Source organism: Aptenodytes patagonicus, chromosome 2 (assembly GCF_965638725.1).
Source record: "Aptenodytes patagonicus chromosome 2, bAptPat1.pri.cur, whole genome shotgun sequence".
NCBI lineage: Eukaryota > Metazoa > Chordata > Aves > Sphenisciformes > Spheniscidae > Aptenodytes > Aptenodytes patagonicus.
The window spans coordinates 44,226,329-44,241,738 of record NC_134950.1 but is presented as its reverse complement, the minus strand read 5'-3'; the positions used below and the strand labels follow the sequence as shown (position 1 = coordinate 44,241,738).

The 15,410-nt window shown below is 54.1% G+C and overlaps 2 protein-coding genes across 2 annotated transcripts; both read left to right on the top strand.

Moving 5' to 3' along the window:
* The first annotated feature begins 889 nt into the window (after positions 1-889).
* Positions 890-2,949, top strand: LOC143157386 (transcription factor SOX-17-like). The gene is made up of 2 exons (XM_076332214.1): positions 890-1,224; positions 1,615-2,949. The coding sequence occupies exons 1-2, from the start codon at positions 936-938 to the stop codon at positions 2,553-2,555; spliced, it is 1,230 nt and encodes a 409-aa protein (XP_076188329.1). The 5' UTR covers positions 890-935; the 3' UTR covers positions 2,556-2,949.
* Positions 2,950-9,864: 6,915 nt separating this feature from the next.
* On the top strand, positions 9,865-11,850 carry SOX17 (SRY-box transcription factor 17). Its single transcript, XM_076332213.1, has 2 exons — positions 9,865-10,199; positions 10,590-11,850. The coding sequence occupies exons 1-2, from the start codon at positions 9,911-9,913 to the stop codon at positions 11,528-11,530; spliced, it is 1,230 nt and encodes a 409-aa protein (XP_076188328.1). The 5' UTR covers positions 9,865-9,910; the 3' UTR covers positions 11,531-11,850.
* The last annotated feature ends 3,560 nt before the right edge of the window (positions 11,851-15,410 follow it).

Below are 15,410 nucleotides of genomic sequence, written 5' to 3'. Positions count from 1 at the left end.
TCTGAAGTGACGGACTTTTTACAAACATCTGTTTGTATTTACAGTTTCTTTATTCAGGCAAAGCAGAGAAATCCTGAACAGGGCAATGCAGCAAGCAATACGCACTGCAAAGCTCAAACTTCAGTAGTAACTAAGTCAACTTACGCTACATACAGTAAGTACTTGCGCTTTTGGCAGACACTGAATAGCTTTATTACGAAGTATGAAAAAGTGGGCTAGGACATATTCCATAGGCTTTACTGTGGATTCAGTATCCTGCTGTCCCTCGCAGTTTACATATTTCACGGGCTTGCGAGGTAAAACGCGCTAAGGCAGCACTAGAAGGTGTGTGAGATACAGGTGATGACTTGGCTTGTTCTTCCCAAGTTACTTTCCAAGTCTGCCTACAAAAGAAGCCCCTTGTGTCTCTCCGGGTGTAAGGGGTATCAAGGTACGGTTGGAAATTATATGTCCCTTCCACCTCTTTCGTGTCTCCTCTGGTCACGGTCGTCCGTTTCTGGCCGGGCCGGTGACGGGTGGGTATTTGCCTGATGACAGCACGGCAGCGCACGGCCTCGGTGGGCCGGTCTCTGCCGCCGTTGCGGGGAGCAGGGCTGAACTCCGAGGGCCGCTTACGATTGCGCTGTCGGTTCCCCCGAACGACCCCCCCGGTCCCACTGGGGCGGGGGCAGCGATGCCCGCGGCGGGCCCCGCGACCTGCGCAGGTGCCGTGCCGGGCCGCGCCGTGCCGGGAGGAGCCCCGGGGGCCGCCCCGCGCCGCAGCGGGAGCCGCCGGCACCGTCCCGCGGCGCGCCCGCCCCCGCGGCCCCATTGGCCGCGCCGCAGCTCAAATAGGGCCGGGCGCCGGCAGCCGCCAGCAGCGAGCGGGGCCCGAGCGCCGAGCCCGTCCCGCCGCCCCGCCGGAGCTCTCGGCCTCGGCGGCGGCGCGTCCCGAGATGAGCAGCCCCGATGCGGGCTACGCCAGCAGCGACGACCAGGCGCAGGGGCGGTGCTCGCTGCCCACCATGATGCCGGCCATGGGCCCCTGCCCGTGGGCAGAGTCGCTGAGCCCGCTGGGCGAGGCGAAGGCGAAGGGCGAGGCGGCGCCGTCGGGCGGCCGGAGCAAGAGCGAGGCGCGGATCCGGCGGCCCATGAACGCCTTCATGGTGTGGGCGAAGGACGAGCGCAAGCGGCTGGCGCAGCAGAACCCGGACCTGCACAACGCCGAGCTCAGCAAGATGCTGGGTGAGCGCGGCGGGTCCCGGCGGGCGGGGGGGTCCCGGCGGTCCCGGCGGGCGGGTCGGCGAGAGCGAGGAGCCCGGGCGGGTCTCGGGGTCGGGGCTGCGGGCGGGGGAACCCGCGGGCCGTCGGGCCGGGGTTCTCGGGGTCGGGGCTGCGGGCGGGGGCCGCGGGAACCCGCGGGCCGTCGGGCCGGGGTTCTCGGGGTCCGGGCTGCGGGCGGGGGCCGGGGGAACCCGCGGGCCGGGAGTGCCGGGGTGCCGGGGGTGCCGGCGGGCGGGCCCGAGGGCGAGGAGCCCGGGCGGGGCGCGGTGTCGGGGGTGCGGGCGTCGCCGTCGGTGCCGGGCGTCGGTGCCCGCCGGTGTGCGGCCGGTCTGACGGTGCTCGTGGGCGCAGGTAAATCGTGGAAGGCGCTGTCGCTGGCGGAGAAGCGTCCGTTCGTGGAGGAGGCGGAGCGGCTGCGGGTGCAGCACATGCAGGACCACCCCAACTACAAGTACCGGCCGCGGCGGCGGAAGCAGGTGAAGCGGCTGAAGCGGGTGGAGAGCGGCTTCCTGCAGCACGGCCTGGCGGAGGCGGCGGCGCCCGGGCTGGGCAGCGAGGCCGCCGGCGGCGGCGGCGGCAGGATGTGCGTGGAGGGGCTGGGCCTGCCCTACGCCGAGCAGGGCTACGCGGCGGCGGCGGCGGCGGCGGGCGCGGGCCACTACCGGGACTGTCCGCCGCTGGGCGCCGCCTTCGACGGCTACAGCCTGCCGACGCCGGACCCGTCGCCGCTGGACGCGGCGGAGAGCGAGGCGCCCTTCTTCGCGGCGGGGCTGCAGGAGGAGTGCGCGCTGGTGCCCTACGGCTACGCCCCGCACCCGGCGGCCGAGTACCCGCCGGCGGCGGCCGAGAGCCCGGCGGGCGCCGCGCTGCGCCGGCACCTGCCGCCCGGCGAGGCGCTGGGGCCGGGCGGCTCGCTGCAGGGGCTGCTGGGCTGCCCGGCGCCGCTGCACGCCTACTACGGGCAGGCGTGCCAGCCGCCGGGCCCGGGGCGCGGCCCGCTGCCGCCGCCGGGGCCGCTGCCGCCGGGGCCGGTCGGGCAGCCGTCGCCGCCGCCCGAGGCGGCGCCGTGCCGGGAGCAGCTGGAGCACTTGCCGCAGGAGGAGCTGCTGGGCGAGGTGGACCGCACCGAGTTCGAGCAGTACCTGCGCTTCGCCTGCAAGCCCGAGCTGGGGCTGCCCTTCGCGGGCCACGACGCCGCCGGGCTGCCGGCGCCCGAGGGCGCGGGGCCCATCTCCTCGGCCGTGTCGGACGCCAGCACCGCCGTCTACTACTGCGGCTACCCCGACGTGTGAGGGACTCGCTCGGGGGCGCGCCACGGACTGGCAGGGAGGCGCCCGGCCCCGCTCCTATTTATGTAATTTATTTGAATCTTGAGAACTGACAGGGTACCCGTGACCTGCTCGAGGTTTAAAAGGCGATGTGCCGTCTCGCTGTCCAGGTGGTGCAGGTCTTACCATCGCTGTCCGAGAGTGACATGTAAAACTGTTCCTGCTGTGGAATCGTGATACTAGTTACACACGTGGAATACAATTTCTGAGATCTTGTTAGAGATCCATATGCTTTTGTAATGTTGTACAGAGTGCTGGTTTTTATATGTTGGATTTGTACAGAATAATTTTGCACTTTTACAAATAAAGGGAAAATAATAAAACTGGTCGCTGATATCTCCTCAAAGAGATGTTATCGTCCTGTGTAATCGATTATTATTGCTTTTTAAACTTCTTTTACTAATGTCCCTTGCACTAAGCGTTAGGTCCTGTCACCCTTTCTGTAGACATAGTCTTCTTCCATCTCTCTTGCTCAAATTATAAAGAAAACTTTAAGCCTTCAGAAACTGTCTACTCCACGCTGTTCTTTACAGTTTGGGGTTTTTTTTAAACTTCATTGGTGGTTTCTTAGACGGTTGATTAGTATGACTGAATTAAAAAAAAAAAAAGGGGGCGACCTATTTTATGTTTAAAGTGTAAAAAGACTGTAAGAAAGCTCTTGCCGAAGTAGGTTAGGGTTTGGGTCTGTTTTTAACGTAATCGTGGACACACTGGATGCCATTAAGGCTAGCGCCTTGCTGAAATGGCCGGATAAGCGCTGGTTAAAGCACCTCCCCGGAGAGAATGTCTTTCGTGTCCCGGTAGCTGCCCTTGCTGCTCCGGGGAAGGGGGTGGCAGCGGGGGATACCAGATCTCCGCTGCGGAGAACGAGAGCAGGTAAATCGAGGTTCAAAGCAGGTGAAACATTTCGACGGGAGCCTCTAAAGGGGGAGGCCGGCTAGGAGCAGCCTGCTCGGGCACCCAACCACGGCGGCACCTTCAACCGTACGTCAAAGAATCTTACCTTCTCTTTCCTAGAGATTCCTTATACTATGCCATCGCGACAATAGATAGAAATATCTTTGTGATTGACAAATATGCGCTCTGCAATTAAACTTCCGTGGAAAAAAGGTGTTTGCATCTAGATGGTAGGACTGAGTCCAGCTGTGGAGTGGGACTGATAAAGTCATTATGTTTATTACTTAAATCGGGGGGAGGGGGGAACAGTCATCTGGGTCGTTTGCTTCCTAAGATAAAGCTGTGGAACTGAGCCCTGGGGAGGAGGGGACCGAGGCCGAAGTGGCAGACTTGCCCCCTGATTAACCTGTCTTCCACGAGGACGGGAAATTAAATTGGGTGCATTTTCAAATTACATTTTAAGAGGCTTATGTTTGTACCGGTGAAAGATAAAATAGCGTACACAGACCCAGATGCAAGCTGCCTTGGTCAGTGAGTTTCGAGCATAGTCTCGTTGGCAAAAATTGACTATGTAATTGCATACTATTAGTGTGTCTTGAATTAAAATGCGTTCAAACCCTTAGTATTCTGTAAAATAGTCTACCCTCTAGTTTCTTAATCTTCCCATTTTACTTTTCAAACAGACTTCAATTCTCTGAGGTGTACCTAAAATACTCACCCTGCCACTCTCTTCATTCCTCTTCCACGTGTACACGAGAAAAATGATGTATTCCTGAATGAGGTGGTGCCTCAGGACAAGTTCATTAGATGTCTTCCTGATACTTTAATTTGGAAAAATTTATAACGTGTTCCTAAGCATAGATACGTAAACCCGGTAAAGAAATGTGCATGAGGAATGATGGGTTTGTATTGGTTGAGTTTTCCTTTTATTATACGGTTTTAACCCTCAGGGTTAAATTAAATTCGTTTTGCCCTTTTCGCACACGTTCACGGCTTTCTGGAGGAAAATCACTTCGGTTGTTTTTGGGAATAAATCATTATTATGTTTTTGATAAGTTTGGCCACCGTTTCTTGTCATTTTTCAATTAGGTGCAGGTTTTGCTCCCCTCCTCCTTCCTTCACCCCAACTTGTTGGACAGCTGAAAGCTGAAGCAAACTTGAAACTGTAAGTGGGTTCATGACGAAGGTTGGAAACCTACTTATTTTTTCTAATAATACCGGAAGTGATTGACAATAAATTGTATTAAATAAATACATAGGGTTTGCAAAAAGGGTTGGCCAGCATAGCAGTCCTGGGTGCCAAACAGTGTGTGGTGACAATGTATAGGCAGATCTTACAACAGCCCTTTGCACAGAGCTTCAGCAGACTCAAATCTAAGGAGCAGTATTTTCCTGTATGTACCCAGATGTCTAGCTTTTTTTTCCCCTTCCTGTGGGAAGAACTGTCTGAATCTTCTTTAACATGTCTAAAATGTGGCAGGTTTATGCACTGCCGATATACTTGGAGCAAAATTTTCTGAAGCTCCGTTCAAGCCCTGTGTTCCACAGAGCATGTCTTGACTTTCCGATTCTAAATGATACACACCCAAATCTGTCCTGTAAGCCTTTTAAAAACTTCAACCTTCCTCACATCCCATGAGTGCCCATGACAATCGGGTATTAAAAGAAACACCCAAAACTGATTAATTATCTTTCGCAGGTATTTTCCATGGCACGGTTCTGGCCGTCAGGCGGTGGAAGCGGTTGCTGCCTGCCTCGGGAGCAGGAGGAGGCTGCAAGTATGTGCCACAGACCGAGGTGCCTCATGGCCTCTTCACTCGTTCGGGGTCTGCAGAGTCGGGGTCTGCCACTGCCACCCCCGTCCCGGCACTGCAACCAGGGCAATTCGCTCCCTGGAAACCGCATCTGCTCTTCCCTTAGCGGTTCTGGTTTGCTCCTCCCTTCACCAAAAAGACAGGGTGACACCTTTAAACGCCTCTCTGACCTTGCCAAAACAGCTGCTCTCCAGTTAAACAACGGCATGAGCGGGGCAGCGCCTTCAGGCCCCTTCCCACGGGGACGGTGAGTGCTCTGTGCAGCTCGCTCAGGCCACTTGTGCCTGAAAGGTATTCAGCTCTTCTTTTTTTGTCCCTTTCTTACCAATTCGTCGTGTTTCAAGAGGTCCGTAGTCGGATCTCGATTTTTCCTAGCCCAGCCAAGCTTCTTATGTGGGTGTCGCAGTGGAATCAGAGGAGTTTTCTTCTTGTTTTGTTTTGTTTTGTTTTGTTTTGTTTGTGTGCGTGTGTGTGCTCTCTATTCCTTAGGTAAATCGGTAGAAAAGTAAGTAGGCCTAGTCTGAGAGAAAGAGGTTTCAGACAAAGTTGCTGAATTAAAACCAGCTCAGGGTTTGTCTATACAGGGCAGGTGGCGAGGAAAAGCCAGGAACGGAGAATAAAAACACGCTCGCTAGTGGAGAGTAGCTGGGACTGGAAATGGTCAGGAAGCAGAGGTCTTCTGCTCTGAAAAAACAACCTTAACTTAGTGGATTTCTGCCCGTTTCTGGTAGCTGCATGCTTTTCAAATTAGAAAGAGAATAATCCATAGAAGACATCAGCAGCAATACTGCTGCAGAATTTCTCCTTGTAGACAAGTTTTATTTATTCACGTGGCGACCCTACTCTTGTTTTGGAATAAATACCTCCCCCGTCTCCCCCCTCTGTTTACATTGCCTGTGAAGGACGTAAAAAAATCCTGCTTTTAGCATGCCCACAGGGAAAGGTGTGCTGCAAACCGCAGCCAGCCACACCGGAGTGGGTAAGTGACACCGGTGCAAACAGCACGGGGACACCTAGGGGGGACGACAGCCACGGGTCGTTTGCAACCTCGTGACGAGCCTCGATGAGAGCAGCACGGTGCCGAAGGGGCCAGGAGGGGCCGGAGGGGGCTGCTAGGGTCCCCGGCGTTACAACAACCGACGGATTACCGTCCTTCCCCTCTCGGGACCCCCCGCCCCTGCCCCCCGTGGCTCTGCCTGCAGCTCGGCGGGACCTGCGGTTCGCAGCCCGCGGTGAGAGCCGGCTGCGGGGCCGGGGCCTCACCGCTGTGAGCCTCCCGCAGTCCTCCGGGCTTTGCTTTCCCTTGAGACCCGCTGCCAAATTCGGTTTTAATTGCCCAACGATTCGAACAGGACAGAAAACCGGTGCAAATATCTCCTCGGGTTCTTCAGTTAGATCTTAGTGCATCAGGGCCTGACAGCGGCTAACTCTCTCTGTAGGGCTGCACCGAGTAGCTTGTGTTATGGACAGGACTGTAAATTCCAGTACTTACATACCCACATATGCTTAACGTTAAACAGAGGATTAATGTGTTTGACTAATTAAATGCCTGCAAGATCAGAGCTCAGTCGCCCTGCTTCAGCTTCCTGTCTACGACAAGGGGACAGTTTCTTTCGCCTTCTGTGTGTTTGAACAGAGGCTTTTAAAATGCGGCAACCTCCTCTTCATCTGGCCAGTCAGGGCTTCTCGCGGGCTGCTACTTTTTGATACTTTAAGTGTACGTATTTCACCCCGAATGATTTACTCAGGAGCTCACAGGAGGTCCGTGGCATAAAGAGATTTCAACTAAGATGTCAATCCTGGCCCGGAGCGAGAGCAGCTATGTAATTTTCCTTGCTCCTGTAGTGGCAGCTGAGAGACTTCTCTCCAGTCTGGATGCTGCTGAATCTACCCTCGGTTTTATCCCTTGGGCTGGAAAAAAATCCCAAAGCCCACACCTTCTGGCGAAAAACAAGAAAATGGCTGTCAGCGGGAATAAGCAGTTTCTACACTGTAAACCGACAGGTTATGAAGGCGTTGGCACTCGTGTAGGGAAAGGGTAAGTTACTTGTTTCCTCCGCCTGCTCAGAGAGCGGTGCAGAGCTACCCGGACCCCGCTGCTGTCGACACCGACGGTCTGTTCTCACTCCGGACCGCCGTGTCCCACGGGCGCTTGTGGCGTCCCAAGACTGAAGACCGGGCGGAATTTCACGTTTGCAACATATTACATCTGAAACTCGTTTCAAAGCCACACTTACTTTGAGGAGCATGTGATTTATTTGCCGCCTCTCCTGATGCCCTTTCTTTGTGCTGCTGAATCTCTACTTTTGGCGCTCGGAAGGCATTAGCACTCGGGGGAGCTGCTGATGGCGATGGTGATCAGCAGAGCGGCTTTGTGCGACAAGCCCTATAAACTCATGCTGTCAAGTTTTGACATGCTGTCAAGTTTTGACGCGTTGTGAATGAGTTGCGTGATGTGACCCCAGCTCGCCGGACGGCGCTTCGACCCGGTCAGCTATGATTTGACCCGGCCGACCCATTTCGTGTCTGCCGAAGAAAACCCCGCGGCACGCTCGCGAGATTGCGTGTCTCCCGCCCGAATATTCGGCACCCATCTCTCCAGCACGCTCCAGGCGGGGACAGCGGGCGCCAGTTCCCCGGCTAACCGGGCTGGTACGGGCGGCGCAGCCTGCGGGTGGAGGATCCACGGGGCGACCCGCCGCCGCCGGCGCTCGCCCGGCGGCCTCCTGGCGGCAGAGCCCCGCGGTGGCCTCTCTGTCCGGCTGCCAAACGGCGCGAACGGCGGCTGCCGTGGCGGGCGCCGGGGGGTGAAATAAGAGGAGGGGGCCGCCGCGTAGGCGTCCGAGAAGAGCAGCGGTGAGGCTTCAGGCTCGAAGGCAGCCGGCTGAAAGCAAGGCGGAGTTGCAAGACAGGTCCTGTCGTCCCCGCCTCGTCCTCGAGGATGTAAAATTTTTCCCTAAAAATCGACTCCCAGTTAGAGCAGGGAACGGGGCGGCTGCATATTTCTATACTGGGGAAATTTACAACACGTATCTAAAGAATTTTGTGTGTGTCAAAAACTAGAGGGGAGAAGCTATTCTTTCCTGCAGTTTAAGGGGTTTTAATATAAATGCTAATTTCTGTCTGAAGGGATTTCTGTCAAACTCAAGTTGACACCATTATCGTCATTATCCTTAAATGGCCGCTTGATCGTTCCTCGAGTACGTATTCCGCCCGCCGGCCCCTTCCCAGCCTGCAGGCATTCATATTCGCTTTCCCGGGTTCCCAGTTCCATACTTCATGTGAAAGACGAAGGACTAAACACCTCACGCCAGCGCTGGTCTTCGTTAAGAACTAACACCAAGTTATTTAGTCTCGACTTCAAGCCAAGCACGAACACAGAGGTACCGGGCAAGAAACTGTAAGATGCCTTAAAAAATGCCCGTGACGGTCGGCGGAGAGAAGGCAGGGGGTTCCCCGAGGGCAGCGAGCTGTCGGGGGTGCTCCCACCCCCGCTCCCCGCCCGGGAGTCACCGCACCGCCCCGGCGGGAGCACCGCCCGCCCGGCAGAGAGAGGCTGACACGGAAAAACGCGCCTTGCTGGAGGAAAAAAAGGCGTTATCCTTAACGGCCGGCAAACTTGAGTAATGAGGGCACGGCTTAGTCAGTATTCCCCCCCCCCGCCCCGTAACTTCACAGCCTTTTTATTTAAATAAGAAGCTGTAATTTCACGTATAAAGGCACGGATGTTTTCGGCTGGTGCAGCTACGCCGCGTAACAAAACGGTCCAACAAATACACTGCAGGTCACGCCAAGGCTGCAGATCGTTCGGCTGCGCGTTTATGGGCAACCTTGTTATGCGTTCACCCTGCATGAAATATGGCACTAATAAAATACCGTCCGTGGTACGCAATGAAAAATAGGGTTATGGGTACGATTGAAAATGCGATCAAATACTAGAAAACTTAAAATGGAAGATTTATTACAGCTGATGAGCACGTCCCGTTTAGCAGGACCACGCTCACAACGGCGGCAGTCGGACAGTAATAAAAATACTTCGCAAAAAACCCCAAAAGACCTTTTTAGGGAAAACAAACGGTATTGTCTTCACAGCCTTTCTAAATATTCCGGTGAACTTCCGAGGGCCGGCTTCATTTTGAACACGCCGTGATTTAATGAATCCAACTTGCCAAGGAGGCCAAGCACAGGGTAAAGGCAAGAGAGCATCCCGCGGAGCAGCGACGCTGACAGCCAGGTGGGAAGAAATCTCTCCCTGGCCGCGGTGCTACGCCGCCGCGGCTGGGAGCACGGATGCACCGAAGCATCTCCGCGCCGTCACCACGGGACAGCCGGTTGTGGGGGGAGCGGGAGCCGCGACGGCGGCTGCGACCTGCGCAGGTGCCGTGCCGGGCCGCGCCGTGCCGGGAGGAGCCCCGGGGGCCGCCCCGCGCCGCAGCGGGAGCCGCCGGCACCGTCCCGCGGCGCGCCCGCCCCCGCGGCCCCATTGGCCGCGCCGCAGCTCAAATAGGGCCGGGCGCCGGCAGCCGCCAGCAGCGAGCGGGGCCCGAGCGCCGAGCCCGTCCCGCCGCCCCGCCGGAGCTCTCGGCCTCGGCGGCGGCGCGTCCCGAGATGAGCAGCCCCGATGCGGGCTACGCCAGCAGCGACGACCAGGCGCAGGGGCGGTGCTCGCTGCCCACCATGATGCCGGCCATGGGCCCCTGCCCGTGGGCAGAGTCGCTGAGCCCGCTGGGCGAGGCGAAGGCGAAGGGCGAGGCGGCGCCGTCGGGCGGCCGGAGCAAGAGCGAGGCGCGGATCCGGCGGCCCATGAACGCCTTCATGGTGTGGGCGAAGGACGAGCGCAAGCGGCTGGCGCAGCAGAACCCGGACCTGCACAACGCCGAGCTCAGCAAGATGCTGGGTGAGCGCGGCGGGTCCCGGCGGGCGGGGGGGTCCCGGCGGTCCCGGCGGGCGGGTCGGCGAGAGCGAGGAGCCCGGGCGGGTCTCGGGGTCGGGGCTGCGGGCGGGGGAACCCGCGGGCCGTCGGGCCGGGGTTCTCGGGGTCCGGGCTGCGGGCGGGGGCCGCGGGAACCCGCGGGCCGTCGGGCCGGGGTTCTCGGGGTCCGGGCTGCGGGCGGGGGCCGGGGGAACCCGCGGGCCGGGAGTGCCGGGGTGCCGGGGGTGCCGGCGGGCGGGCCCGAGGGCGAGGAGCCCGGGCGGGGCGCGGTGTCGGGGGTGCGGGCGTCGCCGTCGGTGCCGGGCGTCGGTGCCCGCCGGTGTGCGGCCGGTCTGACGGTGCTCGTGGGCGCAGGTAAATCGTGGAAGGCGCTGTCGCTGGCGGAGAAGCGTCCGTTCGTGGAGGAGGCGGAGCGGCTGCGGGTGCAGCACATGCAGGACCACCCCAACTACAAGTACCGGCCGCGGCGGCGGAAGCAGGTGAAGCGGCTGAAGCGGGTGGAGAGCGGCTTCCTGCAGCACGGCCTGGCGGAGGCGGCGGCGCCCGGGCTGGGCAGCGAGGCCGCCGGCGGCGGCGGCGGCAGGATGTGCGTGGAGGGGCTGGGCCTGCCCTACGCCGAGCAGGGCTACGCGGCGGCGGCGGCGGCGGCGGGCGCGGGCCACTACCGGGACTGTCCGCCGCTGGGCGCCGCCTTCGACGGCTACAGCCTGCCGACGCCGGACCCGTCGCCGCTGGACGCGGCGGAGAGCGAGGCGCCCTTCTTCGCGGCGGGGCTGCAGGAGGAGTGCGCGCTGGTGCCCTACGGCTACGCCCCGCACCCGGCGGCCGAGTACCCGCCGGCGGCGGCCGAGAGCCCGGCGGGCGCCGCGCTGCGCCGGCACCTGCCGCCCGGCGAGGCGCTGGGGCCGGGCGGCTCGCTGCAGGGGCTGCTGGGCTGCCCGGCGCCGCTGCACGCCTACTACGGGCAGGCGTGCCAGCCGCCGGGCCCGGGGCGCGGCCCGCTGCCGCCGCCGGGGCCGCTGCCGCCGGGGCCGGTCGGGCAGCCGTCGCCGCCGCCCGAGGCGGCGCCGTGCCGGGAGCAGCTGGAGCACTTGCCGCAGGAGGAGTTGCTGGGCGAGGTGGACCGCACCGAGTTCGAGCAGTACCTGCGCTTCGCCTGCAAGCCCGAGCTGGGGCTGCCCTTCGCGGGCCACGACGCCGCCGGGCTGCCGGCGCCCGAGGGCGCGGGGCCCATCTCCTCGGCCGTGTCGGACGCCAGCACCGCCGTCTACTACTGCGGCTACCCCGACGTGTGAGGGACTCGCTCGGGGGCGCGCCACGGACTGGCAGGGAGGCGCCCGGCCCCGCTCCTATTTATGTAATTTATTTGAATCTTACCGGGAGAGTTTTGCAGACCCCTTCTGGGCGGAAGTATGCTACTATCGTGCAGATTAAAAGCATGGTTCAAACTATTTTTTCGACTGGTGTGCAGCATGTTTACATCTTTTTTACATCCATGCCCAAAGCTATTGTCATTCTTGCAACATCAGCACCGTTAATTGTTTGCCCAGAACACGTTTTTATTAGCTGTTTTTAACTATATTTATCCTTTTTTGTACTTCAGGAAAATAAATGTATGTACAGTTGTTTCTGTCATTCTTCTTGGCCATACGGCCCTTTTGAGACTAATCTAAAGTTAAATCAGTCATGCCCTAAGGTGGAGTAAAGCGAGTGCAGATACTCTGTGGCACTTTCTTTCACCATGACAATGGCTCTAAAACAGTCTCCAGCACCCAACAAGTTTTGTTCCCAGGTGTGGCTGTATTCCTGTTACATAGCTGAATGGCTAGACCTGTGCTGCTGTCTGTCTCTTGAAGTACAGAACATGTGACTGTACTTAACTGCGTTTTTGTAGAGTTTTTTCTGGTTTTTAAGTGCCAACTGGAATTTGCATTTGTCATGAATGCATTGGGAAAAACCTCCTCGCCGAAACTACAGTCTCTATAATAAAAGAAGCTAGGTAAGTTTGAGATACTAATTTTAAAGTGTGCCTGGAAGCCCATTGGATTTGGGTACTTGTAGACGTGAAGGTGATTTTTGCCTTACGTAGTGATTTCTGTTTGAATCAGATGATTCACAAATAGCATTGGTACTGTATTTAGAAATTCTTTTACTTTCTGCCACCTACCTTCAAGTAGGTTTAGGCCATTTTGTGTCATGGGGTTCAGGCTTATATCAGTACGGAGAAAAAACAAATTAGCCCAAATGCTCATCTCAATTGCTCTCAATCAACTGCCAGTACCAATTAGCTATTAAAACAGGGTTTTTTTCAGCATGTTCAGCTGTACTGCTCTGTGACATTTCTGTCAGTGCAAGAGTGCAACTACATCTCATTCTCGTCATCACAGTCAGGTAAGCATAAAGCTAACAACCAAATGGAAAGTCTGAGGTTACTTTAGTTGCAGGCATCGCTATCTGTACCGCATTCAACATCATCTAAGTATACTACTCAGGCATTTGGGCTATTTACCAGAGGTGGGCACTAATTTAGGAACATAATTTAACTGCTGTATTGGTTCAAGCATAAGATAAATAGTTTTCGAAAAATCCTACGTAGGGATTTTCTAATTTGTCCTCTATTTGCAGGCTACACCGAACACTTTCTCAGTTGATGTGTAGTGTGGTTAACGGCTTCCCTTGGGCGCTCTGGGTACCGAGCTGGTTTGCGTGGCTGCCTGGCTCCTTGTTGGGTGGCTGGGGCTTGCCTGTGTAGCGCCTACTTTAACACTGATGATGTTAAAGTGTGGGCAGTGCAGACTGAAGTAGGATTCCTCGACCTGATTCATTGTTGGTTTCCTGGAGCTGCTGCATGAGGAGTTTATGGGCTGGTAAGTGTTGCACGTGTCAATCTCTGGTGGTTCTGGCTGTCCTGATCAACTCAGGTTATCAGAGCACATTTCTGGAGCTCTTAAAGGGACTGTCTTCTGTCATGATAAATCAAGGGTCATCGTACATCCAAGGCCACCAGTATCGTAAGTTGGAAATCAGGGTGTGGATGCTCTTAGATATTTTAATCATATACATAAATAATTTTGTTAGATTTTATTACTTATTTTATTCCTTAGAGCTGTTCTACAGAGGCCACATTGCTTTGATTAGTTTCCATATTAATATAGTGAGAGTGATATTGTTCCCTTTGCAGATATTCTTAAAACTATTGATTTACTTATTGAAAAACTTCATCTTTCTTAAATGAATATAGATTTTCAGACAAGGGAAATATATTGTTTTAGCAACCAATACATTTATGGCTGTATGTGGAATGATTACTACATTAATGCAAGTTGATATATAGATTTTAAATTCTGGGTTACAGATGGCAGTAAAAAGTGGAGAAGCCTAGGATAGTTAGTGGAGCAAAACCAATTTAACTATGGCAGCATAGTCCTAAATAATGGCTAATTTATACTTCTTGTCAGGTAAATTATGAATAAGGACCTTGGCTTACCCCAATGATTTAAAAACATATTTAATTAAATGGATACATGATTGTGTAGAGACAGGGGATTTCTCACTGTGTGTCTTACTGTCCATGGAAGACCTTGCAACTGAAAAACAGGTAGTACATTGTAGCATACTCTAATTATTTCTTTTATCTTTTGTATTTTTTGAGACTAAATGTAGTTCTAAGATGTCTGTCTTAGATTTAATTAAAGCATGAATATAACTTATATGTATCTCCACAATTTGAAAGTGTCACAGTTCTTAGAGTATTAATGACATAAGTTTCAAACTTCTGAGAAAAAGAAACTGAAACACCCAAAGTTTATGGTATATGTCACCTGACACAGATAAAACTGAAACGCTAATCATGATCTCATGAGTCCTTTAGTAAAAAGAATCTTAAAGTGAAGAGCACCAGGAAAAATTTTAATGCACGTGTAGAAATGCCATTGGAGATATTAATAAATTTAAAACACCAATTGTCCTGAAACTTGATGCAGTCTCCAGGAATTTCACAATTAAATAAATTTTAAGTTTCTGTTTCCAGCTGTTTTCAGACTATTTCAGAACACTTGTTAGAGGAATGTATTTCACCTATAGTGAAATAGTAACAAGCAAAGTAAAAATGTTTGAGCTGCTGAGGCTCTTTTGTTATGGATATCTCCTCTCATTATTACATAATTCATTTATGTATCACAGCTGTACTGTGATAGAAAATAATTCCATGTACCTGACATTGAAAAATGCTGAAGTAAGGTTTTAGAAACAAAGTTCTTCACTAAAATCAAATTTCACCATGTAGTTGTTTAAAGTAGGATTCTAGCATCTTCTGCATTTTTAATAAGCAACTGTTCAGAGAAAACCAATTTCCATCCTTTTCCTTATCAGATAGAAAACTCATTTCATGGAGTATTCCATGGAGTTATCAGGGGAATATAGTTATTGTTCACATTGAGGGTGGCCGCTCCATTTACCCATAGAGAATATATTTAGGTACCAGCGAGTCTTGGGTTCTTTCCAAGGCATTGTGGAATTGCTTTACGGTGTCTGATTTACTTTAAAGCTTCTTGTTATTGCCGTTTAGAAACAAAATTTATCCTGCACACATCCTGTTTAAAACAAAAATTTGTCCCCTGTTGAACAAAGATAAAGAATATTAGAATATGTTTTTACGGCTAAAGGTTGTGTTCAAATTAACTGGAAAGGTAAACCAATACTTGTGAATTCATGGACTTGGATTGATTGATACAATATAAATTCTGGTTTCAAATGCACATATTAGTATTACTTACTGGAGAACAGTCTAAGGTATAGTCAGGTTATGTAGTCTTGATTTTGTTTCATGCTTTGATTATTTTAATGAAAAGTATCGCTTCTGTAGGTTACTGTGAGCTAGACTACATATATTTCCTTGATTACATGCATATTCTTTCAAGATGTCAATGTATGATCATTTTGCTTGTTTAAAATCAACAGTGAAAACAGTGAATGGTTTCCATGAGCAAAGTGAAGCAGATTTGGCATCAGAGGAATGCAATATGTATCATTTTTTCATACTTTTGAATCGGGTATGATGTCTGAAAGGGTAATATTACAAACGTACTCACTAATATTGATGTAAGAACCTTGATTCACAATGTCCTTGGCTTGCTTTAAAAAGACTGGACTTAATTCACCATCGATTTGGAATTA

Coding starts and splice junctions, on each gene's coding strand:
- LOC143157386 (XM_076332214.1), top strand. CDS start 936: ATGAGCAGCCCCGATGCGGGCTACGCCAGCAGCGACGACCAGGCGCAG. Junction 1,225..1,614: donor CGAGCTCAGCAAGATGCTGG/GTGAGCGCGGCG, acceptor TCGTGGGCGCAG/GTAAATCGTGGAAGGCGCTG.
- SOX17 (XM_076332213.1), top strand. CDS start 9,911: ATGAGCAGCCCCGATGCGGGCTACGCCAGCAGCGACGACCAGGCGCAG. Junction 10,200..10,589: donor CGAGCTCAGCAAGATGCTGG/GTGAGCGCGGCG, acceptor TCGTGGGCGCAG/GTAAATCGTGGAAGGCGCTG.